This window comes from Schistocerca nitens, chromosome 6 (assembly GCF_023898315.1).
Source record: "Schistocerca nitens isolate TAMUIC-IGC-003100 chromosome 6, iqSchNite1.1, whole genome shotgun sequence".
Lineage (NCBI taxonomy): Eukaryota > Metazoa > Arthropoda > Insecta > Orthoptera > Acrididae > Schistocerca > Schistocerca nitens.
This window is the reverse complement of record NC_064619.1, coordinates 22,432,637-22,455,991: the sequence shown is the minus strand read 5'-3', so window position 1 is coordinate 22,455,991 and position 23,355 is coordinate 22,432,637. Positions and strand designations below refer to the sequence as shown.

At 44.1% G+C, this 23,355-nt stretch overlaps 1 protein-coding gene across 1 annotated transcript in view; it reads right to left on the bottom strand.

The window, feature by feature from the left end:
• Positions 1-23,355, bottom strand: part of LOC126262720 (odorant receptor Or2-like) — a 99,643-nt gene that overhangs the window by 60,844 nt on the left and 15,444 nt on the right. The window contains exon 2 of the mRNA XM_049959510.1: positions 11,652-11,885. Coding sequence (XP_049815467.1) covers positions 11,652-11,885 — 234 coding nt within the window. The remainder of the gene's footprint in view (positions 1-11,651; positions 11,886-23,355) is intronic.

The following is a 23,355-nucleotide window of genomic DNA, read 5'->3' as shown; positions in this document are numbered from 1 at the left end:
CTGACATTTAAATCTATACTCGATGTTAACAAATTTCTCTTCTTCAGAAACGCGTTCCTTGCCATTGCCAGTCTACATTTTATATCCTCTCTATTTCGACCATCGTCAGTTATTTTGCTCCCTAAATAGCAAAACTCCTTTACTACTTTAAGTGTCTCATTTCCTAATCTAATTCCCTTAGCATCACCCGTCTTAATTCGACTACATTCCATTATCCTCGTTTCGCTTTTGTTGATGTTCGTCTTGTATACTCCTTTCAAGACACTGTCCATTGCATTCAACTGCTCTTCCAAGTCCTTTACTGTCTCTGACAGAATTACAATGTCATCGGCGAACCTCAACATTTTTATTTCTTCTCCATGGACTTAAATACCTACTCCGAATTTTTCTTTTGTTTCCTTTACTGCTTGCTCAATATACAGATTGAATAAGATCGGGGACAGGCTACAACCCTGTCTCACTCCCTTCCCAACCGCTGCTTCCCTTTCATGCCCCTCGACTCTTATAACTGCCATCTGGTTTCTGTACAAATTCTAAATAGCCTTTCGCTCCCTGTATTTTACCCCTGCCACCTTTAGAATTTGAAAGAGAGTATTCCAGTCAACATTGTCAAAAGCTTTCTCTAAGTCTACAAATGCTATGAACGTAGGTTTGTCTTTCTTTAATCTTTCTTTTAAGATAAGTCGTAAGGTTAGTATTGCCTCACGTGTTCCAACATTTCTACGGAATCCAAACTGATCTTCCCCGAGGTCCGCTTCTACCAGTTTTTGCATTCGTCTGTAAAGAATTCGCGTTAGTATTTTGCAGCTGTGACTTATTAAACTGATAGTTGGGTAATTTTCACATCTGTCAACACCTGCTTTCTTTGGGATTGGAATTATTATATTCTTCTTGAAGTCTGAGGGTATTTCGCCTGTCTCATACATCTTGCTCACAAGATGGTAGAGTTTTGTCAGGACTGGCTCTCCCAATGCCGTCAGTAGTTCTAATGGAATGTTGTCTACTCCCGGGGCCTTGTTCCGACTCAGGTCTTTCAGTGCTCTGTCAAACTCTTCATGCAGTATCCTATCTCCCATTTCATCTTCATCTACATCGTCTTCCATTTCCATAATATTGTCCTCAAGTACATCGCCCTTGTATAGACCCTATATATACTCCTTCCATCTTACTGCTTTCCCTTCTTGGCTTAGAACTGGGTTTCCATCTGAGCTCTTGATATTCATACAAGTGGCTCGTTTGTCTCCAAAGGTCTCTTTAATTTTCCTGTAGGCAGTATCTACCTTGCCCCTAGTGAGATAAGCCTCTACATCCTTACATTTGTCCTCTATCCATCCCTGCTTAGCCATTTTGCACTTCCTGTCGATCTCATTTTTGAGACGATCTCGATACGTAATTCTGTCTGGTATCTGTATGTCTGTATGTATGAGTGTGAAATCTTATGGGTCTTAACCGCTAAGGTCATCAGTCCCTAAGCTTACACACTACTTAACCTAAATTACCCTAAGGGCAAACACACACACCCATGCCCGAGGGAGGACTCGAACTTCCGCCGGGATCAGGCGCACAGTCCATGACTGCAGCGCCATGGACCGCTCGGCTAATCCAGCGCGGCGGCTGATCTGAGTAGAAAATTGAGCACCTTCTGCAGCCCCAAATCACCTCTAAATATAATCAGTTCCCGTCAGATCACTGAAGTTACGCGCTGTCGGGCGGATGTGTAGCATTCGGATGTGTAACCGTTCGGGTCTGCCGAGCGCTGTTGACAGACATGGTGCACTCAGCCCTTGTGAGGCCAACTGAGGAGCTGCTTGCCTTAGAAGTAGCCGATCAGGTCAAGAAAACTGACGACGGTCGGGAGAGAGGTGTGCTGACCACATGCCCCTCCATATCCGCATCCAGTGGCGCTTATCAGCTGAGGATGACACAGCGGCACATAGACAGCTAACACATACCTACGAGAGAAGTCGCGGCGATTTTAGTGACCTCGATACGTTATTCCGTCTGGCATTTCTTCGAAAACGGACTATTCGCCGAATAGAAAGCTAGTCTACATTCCGAAGCAGAAATATTAAGACTGAAGAATGAATAAGTAACAAATCCTAGTTGTAGCAAGTGCAAGTGTGAAGATTAGTCAAGAGTGAGAGTGATCAGTTGATTGTGAAGTGTTAATAATAGTAATTCATAATAATTTCTCTTTATTACGAGGGTTGTCCAGAAAGTAAGTTCCGACCGGTCGCGAAATGGAACCCACAGTGAAAACCAGAAACGTTTTATTTCCAGCAGTTAGGTACACCTTCACCTACTTCTCTACATAGTCGCTGCTCCAACTTCGAGTTTTGTCGTAGTGTTGTATCAACTTTCCAATATCCTTGTCATAGAAAGCAGCCACCTGTGCTTTCGGCCAGCTATCTGCACTGGTCTGCAGCTCGTTGTCTGTGGAAAAAATTTTGTCTTCATAGCCAGCGGTTCTCATGAGCAAAGATGAGACTCAGGGAGAGCCAATTACTGACTGTATTGTGGGTGATCAAACACTTCTCATCGGAAACGCTGCAGGAGCGTCTTCATTGCCCCTGCAGTGTGCGGCCGAGAATTGGCATGAAGAAGGAACTGCTAGACAGTTGTGTTATGTGGGCTGCATGACACAGGCGAAATCTCCAACCAGGCCCTCATACCTGGCGGGAGACGCTATTCCCTACACATCTTTACGTGCTCACTGTTCACTCAAAACTGAGAAGAGCGACGCGACACGATCGACGGGTCTAGAGACACTGCCCAACACATCTCGTGAAAGCTTTAACGGATTTTGCCAGTGGTTTCCTTTTCGCGACTGATCGGAACTTATCCTCGTATTTTTTATTGCGGTAAAAGTAAAGGCAGCTCAAGATATCTTTAGCGCCCCCGCCTTGAGGTTTTTCTGTATCCGCCACTGTGTGGACCTGAGCACTAGATGTCACGAGAGGCAAATCCACTACTATAAAAGGAGGTGGGGTTTTTGCGTTGTCAGTAGAGAAACAGTAGTAGCAAAATGGGTCGGTCAGGAGACTTTATTGACCTCGAATGTGGACTAGTCATTGAATGTCACCGGAGCAACAAGTGCTTCAAAGACAGTTCAACTCTCCTAAAGCTGTCCAAGTAGATTGTTGGTGACGTGGCTGTGCAGTGGAAATGCAAAGAATTAACCAAGAACAGGCAGACCTGATCTATTGACGGACTGCCAGCACAATGTCCGTGCGTAGGGAGTTAAGGCGAATGGGGTGCAATGGTTGAGAAGCTCCTGGTGAGCCCCACATTTATGTAGTCAGCACTAAGAGCCTTCTGACGTGGTGTAAAGAGCGACGCCACTGGAGAGCGGATGCGATTTAGATTTGCGAATCACTCTATACCCTGTGGCAGCCCGATGGAAGGGTTTGGGTTTGGTAAATGCCTGCAGAAAGTTAACTACTATCATATATAGTGTCAAGCGTGAAGTATGGAGGAGCTGGTGTTGCAGTATGGAAGAGTTCTACTTGTTTAGCGAGTGGTCCCCTCACTGCGCTTAAATAATGGCGAATGCGGAAGAATATGAAAGCATTGGAAGCGATGATTGTAGCAGCCTAGTAATGCACCCTGCCATAAAGCAGCATCAGCGAAAGAATGGTTAGTGGGCAAGAACATGGCTGAAATTAGCTCGTCTGAGCGCAGTGCCGACTTCAATTCATTGGAACTACTTGGGATGAGTTAGAACGTTGATTTTGTTCCAGACCCCAGCGTCTTACAATTCTGCCCTCTTGAGGAAGAATGGGCTGCCCTGTCATTTCTCCACAGACACTGAGACATCTCATTGAAAGTGTCCCCAGCAGAATTGAAGTCATCATAAAGGCGAAGGGGCGACACACGCCATACAGGGTGCGATTCAAAAGTTTCAAGACTTAACTCAGAACCAGAAATTTATAGGACATTTAAGTACAGCGGACTAAAATTCTTCAAAATATGATCCTTCAGCATCAACACAGAGCTTCCAGCGCGTCTTCCACTGTTCGTAGCCCTTCTGGAAGGCCTCGGGCGTCATGCTGTCAAGGGCTCTCGTCGAAGCCTGCTGGATGGCGTCGATGGAGTCGAATCGCCTTCCTTTTAGGCCTGTCTTGATTCGGGGGAAGAGGACAAAAGTAACTTGGAGCCAATTCGGGGATGTAGGCTGGCTGCGGCAGTGTTGTCACTTTGAACTTGACCAAAACTTTGGCGGCGGCGCGCGACGTGTGAGCGGGCGCGTTGTCGTCGTGGAAAATCCAATCGCCCTTGATCGCCGGACGGACGCGGCTAACTCGATCCCTCAAGCTGCGGAGCACTCCAGCGTAAAAGTCACCTGTGACAGTCTGTACACGAGCAACGAACTCCTTATGTATCACTCCTTTACCATAAAAAAAACAATCAGCATTTTCACACACGACCTGCTCATGCGAGCTTTCTTGGGCTTCGGCGACGAAGCAGTGTGCCATTCTGAGCTTTGCCGCGCGGGATTAGCCGAGCGGTCTCAGGCGCTGCAGTCATGGACTGTGCGGCTTGTCCCGGTGGAGGTTCGAGTCCTCCCTCCGGCATGGGTGTGTGTGTTTGTCCTTAGGATAATTTAGGTTAAGTAGTGTGTAAGCTTAGGGACTGATGACCTTAGCAGTTAAGTCCCGTAAGATTTCACATACACATTCTGAGCTTTGACGTTTCGACTCGGGATCGTACTTGTAGACCCAGGTCTCATCACCAGTAACCACTTTCCCCAGAAGGTTCGGATCAACATTCAACCGTTGGAGCATTTCCTGGCTAACAATCATGCGCCATTTCTTCTGATCCACCGACAAAACTTTTGGCAACAGTTTGGCACACACTTTTCACATCATCAAATTCTCCGTCACAATCCTCGACACCGTACTCTGACTGAGTCCCAGTTCATCGGCAATTAACCTAGTACTAAGGCGACGGCCATTGCTTAAAACTTCCCTCACTCTCTCCACATTTTGATCCGTTCGGCATGATGATGGCCTCGCAGAGCAGTCGTCGTCTCCAACGTTCCCGTGGCCATCTTTGAAACGTTTGCGCCACATGAAAACCATTGCACGGGACATGGCTTCTTCCTTAAAGGCCTCTTGAATCTTACTGAGAGCCTCCGTGGCGGTTTTGTTCAGTCGCACACAAAACTTAATCGCATAGCGCAGCTCCAAGTGCAGCTCCATTTTCACCTCTCCTACTTTTCGACCGAGGTCAATGACAGGCAGTCACGATGCAAACTATGCGCACTCTCCAGGGTTCCGGAGGCAACTGCAGCAGCGTCAGTTCGTTTCCTGAGAACCACACTACTTCCGCCATACGTCGGAACCGGTCCGCGCGCGCTCCCCTACTCAGAAATGAATCAGTCTTGAAACTTCTGAATCACACATTGTATTAATGTCCACCAAAAGGTTTCCGAATACCACTGGTCGGATAGTGTACATGTACACTACTGGCCATTAAAATTGCTACACCACGAAGATGTGCTACAGACGCGAAATTTAACCGACAGGACGAAGATGCTGTGATATGCATATGATGAGCTTTTCAGAGCATTCACACAAGGCTGGCGCCAGTGGCGACACCTACAACGTAGTGACATGGGGATAATTTCCAACCGATTTCTCATACACAAACAGCAGTTGACCGGCGTTGCCTGGTGAAACGTTGTTGTGATGCCTCGTGTAAGGAGAAGAAATACGTACCGTCACGTTTCAGACTTTGATAAAGGTCGGATTGTAGGCCATCGCGATTGCGGTTTATCGTATCGCGACATAGCTGCTCGGGTTGGTCGAGATCCAATGACTGTTAGCTGAATATGGAATCGGTGGGTTCAGAAAGGTAATATGGAACGCCTTGCTCGATCCCAACGGCCTCGTATCACTAGCAGTCGAGATGACAGGCATCTTATCCGCATGGCTATAACGTATCGTGCAGCCACGTCTCGATCCCTGAGTCAACACATGGGGACGTTTGCAAGACAACAACCATCTGCACGAACAGTTCGACGACGTTTGCAGCAGCATCGACTATCAGCTCGGAGACCATGGCTGCGGTTACCCTTGACGCTGCATCACAGACAGGAGCGCCTGCGATGGTGTACTCAACGACGAACCTGGGTGCACGAATGGCAAAACATCATTTTTTCGGATGAATCCAGGTTCTGTTTACAGCATCATGATGGTCGCATCCGTGTTTGGGGACATCGCGGTGAACGCACATTAGAAGCGTGTATTCGTCATCGCCATACTGGCGTACCACCCGGCGTGATGGTAGGTGGTGCCATTGGTTATACGTCTCGGTCACCTCGTGTTCGCATTGACGGCACTTTGAACAGTGGACGTCACATTTCAGATGTGTTACGACCCGTGGCTCTACCCTTCATTCGATCCCTGAGAAACCCTACATTTCAACAGGATAATGCACGACCGCATGTTGCAGGTCCTGTACGGGCCTTTCTGGATACAGAAAATGTTCGACTGCTGCCCTGGCCAGCACATTCTCCAGATCTCTCACCAACTGAAAACCTCTGGTCAATGGTGGCCGAGCAACTGTCTCGTCACAATACGCCAGTCACTACCCTCGATGAACTGTGACATCGTGTTGAAGCTGCAAGGGCAGTCGTGGACAAAACAAGCGAGACCCCTCGCCTTTTCGTTATGCTGATCCGCACAGCTTTAAAGTCTTCTACACAGTATAACAGGCAAGGTGACGAAGTGCTACCAACATGGTATGAACAGGCGTGAAATTGACAAACTATCCGAACTTTGTCAGATTGTTTTCAATCATGTCTAAGACTATACAAGGGTTGGAACTTAAATAGTGGCAACTATTTATTCACAACCGATACATAAGAGTTACATGTTTGCACCTGTTGTCCTTCAAAGTAGTCACGAGCGTTGTGTAGAACCCCGTTGCCATCGATGTGGAAGGCGTAGTGTACCGTTAGCAGAGCCTGTTCTGTTGATGGTGCGAATGGAGCGGTCTACTGCCTGTCGAATCTCTGGAACAGTTTTGAAGCGAAAGCCACGAAGTGATTCCTTCATTCGCAATCAAATCAAAGGCACAAGGCCTTTGGCTGGTACAGTACTTCCCAGACCCATCGACCGAACAGAGCAGCCACAGCTTGCGCTGCATGCGCCCTCGAATTATCGTGCAAAATGATGGATGGGTTTTGCAGAAAGTGTCGCCGTTTCCTTCGCAAAGCCGGTCTCAGGCGATGCTCCAAAAACGAACAGTAATACTGTGCATTGACGGTCTGGCGTGGAGGAACGTAATGCGTTAGGATAACACCATCACAGTCGTACACGGGAATCACCATAACTTTAGACCGCTCTATTCGCACCATCAGCAGAACTGGCTCTGTTAATGGTATACTACGCCTTCCACATCGATGGCAACCGGTTCTACACAACGCTGGTGACTACTTTGAAGGACAGAATCAGGTGCAAACTTGTAACTCTTTTGTATCGGTTGTGAATAAATAGTTGGCACTATTTAAGTTCCGATCTTCGAATTAATGCTGATTGATGTGTTAAACACAGCACGTAAATATAAGATCTAAATGAAAGAAGAAACGCTAATTAGTATGAACTCTACTAATAAAAATGAATATCAGCTTATCGAGATAACACAACTGTTCGAGTAAGACAAAGTACGAATCAGCAAAATATTATGCGCATTCGTCCGCGAAACGGCTTGTGTCAACGTTCAGATCAGTCATAGTGGATTGTTGTTGCTACCTACCATGAAAGTGTGTAAATTTACCAATGCGTGAAGATTCATAACGAAATTCAGTTACAAAATATTCGGTGTCACACGTAAGTCTATTCAATTACTGACAGAAGCGGAAAAAGGAAGGCAGTAACAAGTATGAAATTCTACAAGAGGAATTACTTGACTCTTATAATCAATACAAAGAATACAAGTGTCCAATGGATTCAAAAGTTTGCTATAATCGCGAATAATTGCTTTCAATGACTCCTTCATTCCTACGTTTTCACAGTCAGACAATGTTTGAAACTAGGACAAGCATGGTAAAACATTTTTACACAAACTGTCAAATTGGAAGTCGAAGAGCAAGTTACATAAATTACCATGACAGCAAGAGTTTTTCAAGTAGACTGACCACTGTAGGGATCCAACGCTTTTGTTGTGTGCTACATGCGCAGTGTGTAAACTGGTAACGCTACCAACACACAATACGACTAAGCTATGAAACAACTGTAGCAAAACAGAGCATCCTCGTTGTCCATGTGATGGATAAGACGACTAATTCGCAACATAAATGTCAATGTAAGCAGCAATTTCTGTTGGAACGTGCTTCCTGGACCAAATAACATACATTTCCTACGTCTTCAGTGCGAATCATGTAGCAAATGTAATTTAAAGGACATAAAAATATCGAGTGGATTTACTAACATAATTTTGAACCACTCAAGAACGTAAATTGATGGTCACATAGTTGTCAAGCAGAAAACAAACATGTGATAAATGAACAAACACACATCAGCACAGGCTCCCTACTACACTTAATAACGGAAATGATAACATAAAAAAAACTCATCCCCACACCATCTGGAGACAAACACACACAGCAAAAAAAAAATTATATAACACCAAAATACACACACACACACACACACACACACACACACACACACACACACACACACACACACACACACACACATACAGCACAGACAAATATATATCACACCAAAAAACACTCACACACGCATACACAAACGCACACACAAATGCATACACGAACAGACCACAGATACTCCAATTGTTACACTCATAAGTTTGGCAATAACATTCGATCTTTGGCAAAAACATTTGACAGTCGGCAACAGAAACCAAAACATTGCATTAAAACAAGCATTGAGTGCATAGTGCTGTGGAATGTGGAAAAAACCGCAAATTGGCGTTCATAAGAAGAACAACACCAAAAATGCAACAGGAGCGTAATATGTAAGAAATTGTCCACGCAACCTGTAAGTACAGTTGAAAACATTACTACATAATAGGAAATACCAACCACCAGAACTGTTTATAACCTATAGGCACAATGACAAAAATGTAAATAAAATAGCTAACATATGTACATATTCCAGGCCACTGATGATGCCTTGCAGAAAATAAAGGCGAAACGCGTATGGCACTAAAATTGTGTTTTATTCAGTTGCTGTCAGACGGTCCATAAGTAAAAATTATCAATATACCGTATTCTACGGTGTTGCCATTGTCCTTTAGACTAGTAGCAGGAAGAAAACGTTCGCTCAGCTGATGTGCTGAGATAGCTCGCGCTTCGAAGACGCTGCAGCATCGTCTTCCACCACTTCGTGGGAAACTAAATACCTCAAGTATAAGCCAATGTGTTGTATTTGCATATCTGTGACTATGACTTGGCGCTAAAGTGTGGTTATGGATAGTACGTATGCTCAGATTGCGAATCTCACACCATAAACAAAGACAAGGGGAAATCAATTACACGTCCTTCCTCTTCCGTAACATCAAATATATTTTAGTTATTCTATCTTAAATGAACTGCGCAGAAAATCATTCACCAGAAGTGAATAACTTTTTAGCAACACCAGATGATATTAACAGCTTGCCGGCGCCGGTTAGCCGTGCGTTCAACGGTGTCATATTGCGGACCGCGCGGCTGCTTGCGCCGTAAGTTCGAATCCTTCCCCGGGCATGGATGTGTGTGATGTCCTTATGTTAGGTAGGTTTAAGTAGTTCTAGGTCTAGGGGACTGATGATCTAAGCAATTTGGTCGCATAGTTCTTAGAGCCATTTTTTGACCTTTCGTGTAAATTTTCTTTAGATTGCGGTGACATAGAAGCTCACTTTTTTACACCACCAAGGGACCATATACCGCAGGAAGTGCGATATATTTCCGCTTATTATGTCTACGCGTACTCGAGGTAAACGGGTTAAGGTTGGGTAGACAGATAGACGGTGAAGAAACTGAGACTAGTAGGGTTCAATTTTTACCGATTTAGTTGACGAAATCCTAATAACGAAAATAGCTATGACAGTTACTGAAAATGAGGGCTGCATAAATAATCCTCCCTACTCTTTATTCGAAATGCTCTAGTTGCAGTCGATACAACAGCATATTACTCGTAGCTACACTTTCGATCCAAATCACGTTTACAGGAATGCGAATAAAATCCGTTTTCTTACTCACGTGTTAATTCAGATCACAGTATTAATGCCACCGCGTTTTAGAAGTGCGAGCATTCCCCCCCTAGCTTAAGAAACACTTCGGCTAATGTACGTCTTCTGGCTGTGGCGAGTCTAATAGACAATTCGAAACATTGTAGAATACGTTTGGCAGCTATGTAGCCGTTTATTTCCTGGGGTGGTGCAGAATTCTCCTACGAAATTTACTCGCTAATAACAGTATTTTGTTATTTCGATTAACATCCCGAATGATTGTCACATAAGCGGTGACATAAAGGTAGAAAATTCATGTTTTAGAGTCCTGAAAGCTTTATGCAACACAAACTGCAGATCATTTTGCCATTCTTTTTGCGAAATTGCCGGCTTATTCATGTCTGGGGTAATAATAGAGGGCAGTTTGCCTGGGTTGTCTGCTAGCGTAGTGAAGGGTGTTTGCTACTGCAAAAGAGGTCTGGTTTGTTTTCGGTTCCAGTCTCGATGGAGGCAGATAGACTATCAGTAAAGCAATTTTAAGAAATTCTCGCGCCCCCATACGTTTTATTGCCACCTTTATTCTGTACTGGTACCCTGTGGATGTCAATATGAAACTGTTGTAGAATTTAATACTTGTTACTGCCATCCTTTTTCCACTTCTGTCAATAATTGAATTGACTTACGTGTGGCATTGAATGATTTTTAACTGAATGTCGTTATGAATCTGCACGCATTGCTAAATTTGCACACTTTCCTAGTAGGTCAGCAACGGCAATCTACTATGACTCGTCTGGACGTAGACACAAACCGTTACGCGAGCGAATGCGCATAATATTTTGCTAATTCGTAACGATCTGGTGTACTTTGTCTTACTAGAACAACTGTGTTATCTCGATAAGCTGAAATTCATTTTTTTTACTACAGTTCATACTAATTAGCGTTTCTTCTTTCATTTTTATCTTATATTTACGTGTTATGTTTAACACACTAATCAGCATTAATATAATAGTCTTACACATGATTGAAAACAGTCTGGCAAAGTTCGTATAGTATGTCAATTTGACGCCTGTGCATACTATGTTGGTAGGACTTCGTCGCCTCGCTTGTTATGCTGTGTAGCAGACTTTAAAGCTGTGCGGATCAGCATAACGAGAAGGCGAGGCGTCTCGCTCGTTTTGTCCACGACTGTACCTGTACACGCCATCCAAGCTGTGTTTGACTCAATGCCCAGACGTATCAAGGCCGTTATTACGGCCACAGGTGGTTGTTCTGGGTACCGATTTCTCAGCATCTATGCACCCAAATGGCGTGAAAATGTAATCACATGTCAGTTCTAGTATAATATAGTTGTCCAATGAATACCCGTTTATCATCTGTATTTCTTGTTGGTGTAGCCAATTTTAATGGCCAGTAGTGCAGGTTTCGTTGGCAGGAAGTATGCCAGATTTACGACGAGTAGCGCCTACCTCGTAGGCCGGCTGCTCGGCGTAGTCGAAGGGCAGCCAGATGAGCGCCGGGAAGCCGCCCTGCTTGCGGCAGGCGGCGGTCTCGCACGCGCGGGCCCTGAGCGCGGGCTGCGCCACCCAGCTGACGTAGAAGACGGCGGCCAGGGCCAGGCGAGCGCCGGAGACGCGCAGGCCGCGGCGCGCGCACGCCGCGAACACCGCCCGCTTCTCGGCCTCCAGCTGCCGCCCGTACTGCTGCAAGGCCGCAGAATAAGGTGCCAGGGAGTGACTAGTGGTGGAGGGCTGCCTTCAACCCTAAGGTTGTTTTGGTATGACCACACCACGTGTTTGGTCACGTTTGTAGTTGCTTTATATACAAGAATTTTTATGTCTTTGACGATACTTTTCTGTTCCTATGTTAGTTGACGTGCATCCTGTTTCATTTTACGATATTGACCACATCATCCTTGCTTGTTTCCAGTTCTAAAAGTTTTGCTGAGCTGTTATTATATTGTATGCCTTAATCTCCATATGGATTGCAATTCGTTTTCATTTTATGTATGAACTTCTCATCTGTCATATTAAGTTATTACTGCGTTCGACGATAAAATCATATAACATCTATATTTCCTAGGTTTTTTGCTATCACATCCACATACAATGTCGCATAGAAACAAAGTATTTAGTAATAGTAAATGCTTTAATGTTGTTATAATTTTTTTTTCATCTCTGCTTAGTACATTCCTTTAGAGTAATGTTCAAGAAATTATTCTTCGGAGAAATATAACACTTAAAAAGCATTCATCAGAGAACTGGAGATCTCCCTGTGTCATGCGATCAATTTAAGGACAATAGCAACAACCGCACACAACTGTGAAAGCATCGTAATTTACACGGTATAAAATCGAAGTGGCACCCAAAATGATCGGTATTTCATTAAGTGCTACAGTTATGAACATACTTATGTTCATAAGTCTGCACACCGTCTCTTTGCGACGGCGTGAATGAGGGGAGGGGAGGTTCTTTCAGTCGTTTTCGCCTAAGATTGGTAAGTCAGTCTTTTTGTTATATTTCATGTCTTAGTGGAGTGTTCTCCCCTTTCTGTCCTCCTTCGGTTCCCTATGCTTTGCTGTTCTTCCTCTGGATTTACGAACAGCGTTGGGTTTGTTCCTTGCAGCCGGTGAACATGAATTTTTAGATGACTGGAATGTAGCCGGTAAGACTGAAAGCCCATCCATTTCTGCAGGCTCTCACACGAACAGCTGTCAAGTATACTGTGCTAAACGTAGCTACCAATTTCTAGACTTCCTTGCTATTTCCGACACATTTAGTTTCCATGTCGTTTTATTCTTCTGTCAAATTTGGAACCTAATAGGCAAGTAAACATACAGGGTGACAATTATTGAACTATATCAAAAAGACGTAAATTGGTTACAAACTATGGCATGCACACACTTCATTCAACACATTAACGTCGCTACAGATATTCGGATTTAGGTTATGGCGTGTTCGATATGCCTGCCATCATTCGCGATGATGTGGCGCGGACGAATAGCGAAATTCTGCATGACCCGCTGAAGTGTCGGAACATCGATGCTGTTGATGACCTCCTAAATGGCTGTTTTCAGCTCAGCGACGTTTCTTGGGTTATTGCTGTACACCTTGCCTTTAATACAGCCCCACAAAAAGGAACTGCATGTGTTCAGATCCGGAGAATATGGCCGCCAATCGAGGCCCATGCGAGTGGCCTCTGGGTAGCCCAGAGCCAGAATGTGCTTCCCAAAGTGCTGCACCAGGACGTCAAACACTCTTCTGCTTCGATAGGGTCTAGCACCGTCTTTCACGAACGACATCTTGTCGAAATCAGGGTAACTTTGCACAATGGGGATGAAATTATCTTCCAAAACCTGAGAGGTGGCATGAGCCCCCTCTCATATTTCTATCTTACGACTCTCCTCTCTATTTGCATGCGGTGGAGGGCTGCTATTCCTTCACACGCGGACTTCCCACACAGCGTCTCTCGTCACCCGGGTGGTCCGGTGACAGGCGGGTTAAGCCGACGTGTGTGAGGCAGTCGAGTGAATGCTTTGCAGACGCCGACATTGTCAAGAGACACGCCCGCTGGGGTGTGAAGTAGCGGCTGGGCTAGAGGTTCCGTTACTTCGGAGAAACTTAGCGAAAACACTTTCTGGCGGGCTACCAGCGAGGCGTGGGAATGACTTGTGTACCCTGGCAGTTGTGGCGGGAAAATTCCCGCACTTTCTGCAAAATAGTAACGGTGATTGGTTTGCTCAGGGCATAGCGCCGTGACGTAGCAAAATCAGCACAGAAATTGGCGCCAAGAATCTCCATTGGTGGAATGGTAGTGCTCCGGCAATGGAGTGGAATTTCCGCCGGTTTTCGAGTTGCTGATTGGAACGTTTAACCTCGGCCACTGTCGTGGGGGCGGAAATGTTCTGTGTTCGGCCTGTACGGGTGCTCTTGTGGGAGTCGGCAGTCGCCTTTCGGTCGAGGACGTCGAAGCAACCAGCCCTCGCCTGCGGTACGCCAGATCGTGTTCTGGCAGTCAAGAAGACAGTTTTGGTAATGTATGTCCGCAGCACCGGCAGATAGGGATTTTCCTAGGTGATAATCAGAGCTCAGCAGAGCGCGCCTGTTCGTCTTTTTCTAACTTTGTTCTGTCTAGAGTAGCAGCAATTACTGTTGGGTTAGCGGTGTGTCTCTCTTGAGATTTGAGTGGCAAGGAATTGGCTCCACATACCACTTCGTCTTATACCTCACGATCTAGTTTAGGGACAACTTCACCTTTACAGTGTTTGTATGAATCTCCAAATTTGAGCCAATTTGATGTATTATATTTCCTGTGTTTCTTTTACTATTCAGTGTTTAGTCTTAATAAATCATATTGTTATTTTGGACAGAACTTTCATTCTGTTAATCGATAGAGCAACCCTATCATTCCTCACTATGCAAATGAAACCTTTGTTTATTTAACTTATTTATAAAATTAAATTATTGCAGGTGCCAAACTCTCTTCTACTCCACTGGCAGGGTTGATTAGAGTCAGTTCGCGTATTTTTTTTATCCTTGTGCAACAGCAAAAGTCGGAGTTAGAATAGGGGGGGCTTAGAGCATGATTTACATATGTGGATTCTAGTAGAATTTAGTGATAAATACACTGATAGCCCCGGCACCTCGCAAACCTTCATGTACCTTTCGGTAGTCACCTTGCCAAAGGAATATCGCACCGATTTTTCTGTGACTGGAGTTTGCACACCACACAGTCACCCGTTGAAGGTGAAGAGACTTCTCGATCTTGAAGTGAGGATTCGAAGTCCCCCAAATGCGCCAATTTTGATTATTGATGAACCCATCCATACGTAAGTGGGCTTCGTCGCTAAACCAAATCATACAGCACATACTACTCCCCATTACGCCCTGTGGCCAACCTTGCAGTTTGATCGTCCTAACGCGAACCGTTAAGAAGTTATGACGATTTTATTTCATATAGTTCAATAACTGTCACCCTGTATAAACACTTATCCTATATTTTTATTCGCGCTACGCTTCAACCCTCACCCCATGCATCCGTGCTTGCATAATGCAATCGAATCAGAAACTGCTGTAAAGTTAGAGGTTATTTATTAAATCTGCCCTAAATACTTCTTGCATTTGCTTCGAGCAGCTTTTTAACATTTTTCCTTATCTAGGTTTCACTGAAGAACACGGAGCAACTCCAGACATTTTCACGGCGCTTGCTAGTGGCAAGACAACAAGCTCAGGACTGACGGCGCAGAGAAAGTGACTCTCCAATGACATCAGAAACAACTACACAAGTAAATTTAACATGGTGACTGTTTCATTATGTCATGACGATCCTCAAATACACAAAGCCCTTTCATTGTTATCTACGTGACTGTAACGCGTAAACATGATGTTTTTTTGTCCCGTCTGTGATTGGATCAACACATTAATCTCCAGGTGTGTATACATCCCAATCTGTGTTGAGGTCTTTTTATTTTATACTTTATCTCGAACTAGTAAGTCCAGTTTTCTTAGCTGTATCTATTGTAGCTATGTGAACATTGTAAACTATTTACAAGCCATTGTTCCAACTTTTTGTATTGTGATTCCTCTGCATATAATCCGCCTCCCCTCCCCCTATGAACCATGGACCTTGCCGTTGGTGGGGAGGCTTGCGTGCCTCAGCGATACAGATAGCCGTATCGTAGGTGCAACCACAACGGAGGGGTATCTGTTGAGAGGCCAGACAAACGTGTGGTTCCTGAAGAGGGGCAGCAGCCTTTTCAGTAGTTGCAAGGGCAACAGTCTGGATGATTGACTGATCTGGCCTTGTAACAATAACCAAAACGGCCTTGCTGTGCTGGTACTGCGAACGGCTGAAAGCAAGGGGAAACTACGACCGTAATTTTTCCGGAGGGCATCCAGCTTTACTGTGTGGATAAATGATGATGGCGTCATCTTGGGTAAAATATTCCGGAGGTAAAATAGTCACCCATTCGGAACAAGGCCCCCGGAGTAGACAACATTCCTTGGAACTACTGACGGCCTTGGGAGAGCCACTCCTGACAAAACTCTACCATCTGGTGAGCAAGATGTATGAGACAGGCGAAATACCCTCAGACTTCAAGAAGAATATAATAATCCCAATCCCAAAGAAAGCAGGTGTTGACAGATGTGAAAATTACCGAACAATCAGTTTAATAAGCCACAGCTGCAAAATACTAACGTGAATTCTTTACAGACGAATGGAAAAACTGGTAGAAGCCGACCTCGGAGAAGATCAGTTTGGATTCCGTAGAAATACTGGAACACCTGAGGCAATACTGACCTTACGACTTATCTTAGAAGAAAGATTAAGGAAAGGCAAACCTACGTCTCTAGCATTTGTAGACTTAGAGAAAGCTTTTGACAATGTTGACTGGAATACTCTCTTTCAAATTCTAAAGGTGGTGGGGGTAAAATACAGGGAGCGAAAGGCTATTTACAATTTGTACAGAAACCAGATGGCAGGTATAAGAGTCGAGGGACATGAAAGGGAAGCAGTTGTTGGGAAGGGAGTGAGACAGGGTTGTAGCCTCTCCCCGATGTTATTCAATCTGTATATTGAGCAAGCAGTAAAGGAAACAAAAGAAAAATTTGGAGTAGGTATTAAAATCCATGGAGAAGAAATAAAAACTTTGAAGTTCGCCGATGACATTGTAATTATGTCAGAGACAGCAAAGGACTTGGTAGAGCAGTTGAATGGAATGGATAGCGTCTTGAAAGGAGGATATAATATGAACATCAACAAAAGCAAAACGAGGATAATGGAATGTAGTCGAATTAAGTCGGGTGATGCTGAGGGAATTAGATTAGGAAATGAGACACTTAAAGTAGTAAAGGAGTTTTGCTATTTGGGGAGCAAAATAATTGATGATGGTCGAAGTAGAGAGGATATAAAATGTAGACTGTCAATGGCAAGGAAATCGTTTCTGAAGAAGAGAAATTTGTTAACATCGAGTATAGATTTAAGTGTCAGGAAGTCGTTTCTGAAAGTGTTTGTATGGAGTGTAGCCATGTATGGAAGTGAACCACGGACGATAAATAGTTTGGACAAGAAGAGAATAGAAGCTTTCGAAATGTGGTGCTACAGGACAATGCTGAAGATTAGATGGGTAGATCACATAACTAATGAGGAGGTATTGAATAGGATTGGGGAGAAGAGAAGTTTGTGGCACAGCTTGACCAGAAGAAGGGATCGGTTGTTAGGACATGTTCTGAGGCATCAAGGGATCACCAATTTAGTATTGGAGGGCAGCGTGGAGGGTAAAAATCGTAGAGGGAGACCAAGAGATGAATACACTAAGCGGATTCAGAAGGATGTAGGTTGCAGTAGGTACTGGGAGATGAAGAAGCTTGCACAGGATAGAGTAGCATGGAGAGCTGCATCAAACCAGTCTCAGGACTGAAGACCACAACAACAACAATCCGCCTCCGTAGCTAAGGAGTCATTGTGAGTGTCTGGTTATAGAGGACCTAGTTTCGGTTCCAGGTACTGCAGGAATATTTCCTTTGTGGGACTGGAATGGGGTGTACTCCGCTTCGTTACGTCTATTGAGGAGCTACGTGAGTGAGAAGTAGCGGTTCAAAGGGCTCGGAGCACTATGGGACTTAACATCTATGGTCATCAGTCCCCTAGAACTTAGAACTACTTAAACCTAACTAACCTAAGGACAGCACACAACACCCAGCCATCACGAGGCAGAGAAAATCCCTGACCCCGCCGGGAATCGAACCCGGGAACCCGGGCGTGGGAAGCGAGAACGCTACCGCACGACCACGAGATGCGGACGAGAAGTAGCGGCTACAAGGTCGGAAAAGCTAGGAGAGCGGCGTGCTGACCCATGCATCTTCCTTCATATCACACCCAATGAGGCCATCGATCATGGATGACACGGCGTTTGTTCGGTCCCGATTGCCCGTAGCTCGTGGTCGTGCGGTAGCGTTCTCGCTTCCCACGCCCGGGTTCCCCGGTTCGATTCCCGGCGGGGTCAGGGATTTTCTCTGCCTCGTGATGGCTGGGTGTTGTGTGATGTCCTTAGGTTAGTTAGGTTTAAGTAGTTCTAAGTTCTAGGGGACTGATGACCGTAGATGTTAAGTCCCATAGTGCTCAGAGCCATTTGAACCATTTTTTTTTTTTCGGTCCCGATTGGCCCAACAGGGCTAGAATGCGGAGCTTTCATTTCCTGTTTCTCTGCACGTAAGTTTTACGGTTGAAATAAGTTGTTGGCAGCACGGTTTAATAAACCGAAGCCAAACATAAAAACCACGGTGACTGACAAAAGAAGTGTAGACGTTCAGTGATTTAGCGTACCTCTTTGTAACGTTGACGATATAATAACAAAAAAGTAACTGATACATACTACGAGTTATTTCCTGTGGCGTCGGAACAGCTGGTGTACACCGTCCTCCCAAAACGTTCCGAGACTGAGTTCATTCCATATGTATGAATGACGTCAGCTACGGTGGCAGTTTGAACGAATAACTGTAAACAACAGATTTGCATTCGACAAGTGAGCGGGCAATCTTTAGTACTGAACGTGCGACCATACTGTGTCAACGTTTTTGTGTTAGAAACAGCAATGGAGTAGTATCTCCGGGTGTTCAAGACATCCGCAAGAATACATGAAATGTATTTGCGGTTGCAAATATGGACAACGATGAGCTGTTTAATGGCATGACACAGTATAAAACTTGTGCCAGTCCGGGACTTGAACCCGGGTTTCCCGGTTATCGTAAACGGTCGCCTTGCCACTAGACCAGGACCAGTCAGAAATTCTGCCCACATGGGGTCCTGCTGCGCAGGTGCAGCTTCCTGGTCGCATTGTGCGCACTTACCAGACGTGAATATAGGACAAAGGAACCGTCACCGATCACTTAGTGTATGTCTCTATGCACAGATATCGCCGCTTCGCTTTACCCACTCGCTGAGATACACTGTACCCGGGGCGCTCTCATGCTCTTTTCACACAGTGTAATGCAGTCACGGGAGGGTATAACATTATTCCATCGCCGTATCGAGAAAAGTCACTGTTCTACAACAAAAAATAAAAACAAATAGTGCGTAAATACGCCGGATTTGTTTTACGCCACTGTTGGATTGCTACTTACCCTTCGTGGTAAGGGTATCAAACATATCTCTCAATACTTAAAGGACAATTTTTAATATTTTCAAAATTTCGCGCCCCTGTCAGCAACTGTATAAATATTAATTTTAAATTAACAACAGCCTCAGTTGCAATGTTTACCTAGATTTACCTAGGTTTCAGTTGGGAGAACCCAACCTTCTTAGAATAAATGGAACTACGATATGTCCATAATGGACGTCAAAAACTAAAAACTCTAATATAGTAATACATCGTCATATTGCAATAACTTATCTGGGAAACAGACTCGGCCCCACTTCACGACCACAGTACGGCAGCAACGGATGTTGTACTGGAACTGGCTATAGCCTATTCCATTCATAGGTACAGTTTCATATAAAATAGGACGTCTTCTAAAGAACCAGGGGTTCAAGACAATTTTTTCTACTAATAATAGCCTGCACAAGAACCTGATACACACTTTAAAAAAGCCTAAAGATAAATTGTCATTATCCGGAGTTTACAAGATTACATGTGGCAATTGCCCGAAATTTTACATCGGCCAAACAGGAAGAGCCTTGCTAGCAAGGTACAAGGAATACATCCCTCCAAAAGTTGGAGATGGTACGCGTGGTTCGACATTCGCTGAACACTTTCTGCAAACGGCTCACGCACCCAACCCTCCGGATAATACTCAGCTCTTGCACTGCGAAGTGAAGGGTGCGAGGTTGGATATTTTGGAAGAAATGCAAATTTTTAAACACTTACTATATGACAAAAATGACCTTCTTAACGACCAACTGCAGCTGCGAAACAAAAACTTTTTTGAAGGTTTTCAACCGTTATTCCATTCGCCATAATTTTAGGGAGCAATCATTATACCCTTGCGAACATGTTTTTAGCACTCCCGTTTGCTGAATAGCTGGGATTATCTGGCATTTCAAACCAGTAGTTATCCTCGTGCAGTCAAGTTCGATTAGCCGGAATATGCTAGGCTGGCTTAAAATAATAAACGTATTGCTCCCTTCACTTTTGACGTCCAACAAAATATTACAAATGTTAAGACAGTCGATATATCTTTGTTCCTTACAGGATAACGTATACGTCAATTTCGTTAGCCGCACCTGGTTATTCATAGGAGTACATGTTGGTACCAGTGTTAACAAGTACGCATGACACAGTACAGCGCATGCGCTCTCGAGGCTCTAGCCAGTTCCAGTACAACATCCGTTGCTGCCGTACTGCGGTCGCGAAGTGGGGACGAGGCAGTTACCCAGATAAGTTACTGCAATATGACGATGTATTATTATATTATAGTTTTTAGTTTTTGACGTTGTCCATTATGGACAAATCGTAGTTCCTTTTATTCTGAAGAAGGTTGGATTATCCCAACTGAAACCTAGGTAAATCTAGGTAAACATTGCAACTGAGGCTGTTGTTAATTTAAAATTGACAATTTTTAAGCCTATAAGTATACCTTGAATAAGCAGTTTAATACCAAATTTTTCAAGTAACAGTGGTCGCCTGGGTTACATGGAGCAGGATGAGGCGCAGTTTGTAAATAAAAATTTTAAATCCGAAAAAGGCAACATGTTTATAATTGGTAATGAGAAACGATAAATGTCAGGCACAAAAGCGCGGTACATTGATAAAAGCAAGCAGTTATGAATATTTTCCTCACTAATACTCGATCGAAACCTTGATTTATTCATTTTCGTTATGGAGAAGAATCTTCCACACATATAAGTAGATCCCAACACTGATATAACTCCCACAGATTCGTTTGGCTAGGCGTGGAAATTCTTCCTGTGGAAAGTTTTCGTACAATTCTTTTGTACCTCGTGCTGAAAAGATTTTGTCCTTTAGCCGTGTACTGCACTGTAGGTTGACCAATTCCATCTGTAAACGATTCGGAGCACCATGAACTGATGCTGAATGCGGTCGTGCAAAGTAACGAATGAAAGGAGACACACTCGTAACATCCACAAATCGTGTTACATATTGCAAATTAATTTTTATAATTATTGACAAGTATTCTTGTAATCTAGCACTTTAATGGATCAAACCAAGGGTAGGGAAATGTGCAGCGTTTTCAGACAATAGTCGTCTCTCCCAAAGAGCAAACTAACTTTCAAAAGCAGTTAGTTTTCCCAGCATGTCAGAAATTAAATTACCTTCACCTTGGAAACTGACGTTCATGTGAGGCGTAATGTTCACGAGAAATGCAAGCTCTGATATCCATCAAGGGTCTTCTAATTCCGGTTTAGCCTTTCCCCTCTCATGTAAAAAATGTTCTACGGCCAAACGTAAATCAAAAAATCTTTTTGCGGATGATATAGTAGTACTTGCTGACTCAGTTAAGGAAATGGAGTTTATGTTACTACAATTTGCCAAAATCCTAAGAGAATTTAATCTAAAAATAAATAAGAAGAAAACAAAAACTATGGTAGCAGGGAAGACAAAATAAAATGGTAAAGTTAATATTAAACTAGAAGATGATGTTCTAGAGCAGGTTGAGAACTTCTGTTATTTGGGGAGCACAATCACTGACGACAATAAATGTATCACAGATATAAAGAGAAGAATAGCCTTGGCAAAGCAAGCTTTCCAAAATAAAAGGAATTTACTAACAGACAATGATATAGGCCTAGAAAGTAGGAAAAAGTTTGCCAAAACTTTAGTTTGGAGCGTCTTAACATACGGATGCGAAGCGTGGACTCTGGGAAAGGCAGAGAAAAAGAGACTGGAAGGAATGTAAATGTGGATATGGAGAAGATTGACGAAATCAAGCCGGGTAGATAGAAAAAGTAATGAGCAGGTATTAAGAGAGGTGAATGGGAATAGAACGCTGTTAAATTATGTAGGAAGAAGAAAATAAAAAATGATAGGGCACATAATGAGACACAACCAGTTCCTAAAGAATGTATTTGAAGGAAAACTTTTAGGGAAAAAGCCAAGAGGCAGGCCAAGAGCAACGTATTTTAATAACATCAAAGAAGATATGGGGGTAAAATCGTATAGAGAATTGAAGCGGATGACGATGGGGAGAGCGACGTGGCTAAATCGACAAGGCGTAGCCTTTGGTTTATGATGATGAACCAGCGTACTTCGGTATAGAAAGGTATGTCGCCGTACTCCTCTCCTAATTCTCCCAAGAACTCCCGAAAGTGGCGATGCGTAAGCCTATGTGTTTTCAGATAGTTTACATTAGCACAACAATTTGCGTGACGTTTTCTACCGTCACTGATATTGCACAAAGCGCCTCTCGATGTAGAATGCAGTGAATCCCACACAACGCCTCTTCTGTGAGTCCTAGCTTTTTGCGCATCAGTGCTATGAGTCCTCTCTGATGGTCTAGCATTGACGGTGCTCCGTCCTTGGTTACTGAGACTAAACTAATTCCAGTCCATACCGACACCATCAATCGCTTGCTCGACAGCTAGGAGTAAGTCTACACCTGTCCTAGTTCCTTCAAAGGCACTACGTCCAAAACGTCCTCTGTTACATGCAGAGCATTATCGACACATCGTATGTACCGGGTGATCAAAAAGTCAGTATAAATTTGAAAACTGAATAAAATGGTTCAAATGGCTCTGAGCACTATGAGACCAACTGCTGTGGTCATTAGTCCCCTAGAACTTAGAACTACTTAAACCTAACTAACCTAAGGACATCACACACATCCATGCCCGAGGCAGGATTCGAACCTGCGACCGTAGCAGTCGCACGGTTCCGGACTGCGTGCCTAGAACCGCGAGACCACCGCGGCCGGCTCCTGAAAACTGAATAAATCACGGAATAATGTTGATAGAGAGGTACAAATTGACACACATGCTTGGAATGACATGGGGTTTTATTAGAACCAAAACAATACAAACGTTCAAAAAATGTCCGACAGATGGTGCTTCATCTGATCAGAATAGCAATAATTAGCATAACAAAGTAAGACAAAGCAAAGATGATGTTCTTTACAGGAAATGCTCAATATATCCACCATCATTCCTCAACAATAGCTGTAGTCGAGGAATAATGTTGTGAACAGCACCGTGCCGGCCGCGGTGGTCTAGCGGTTCTGG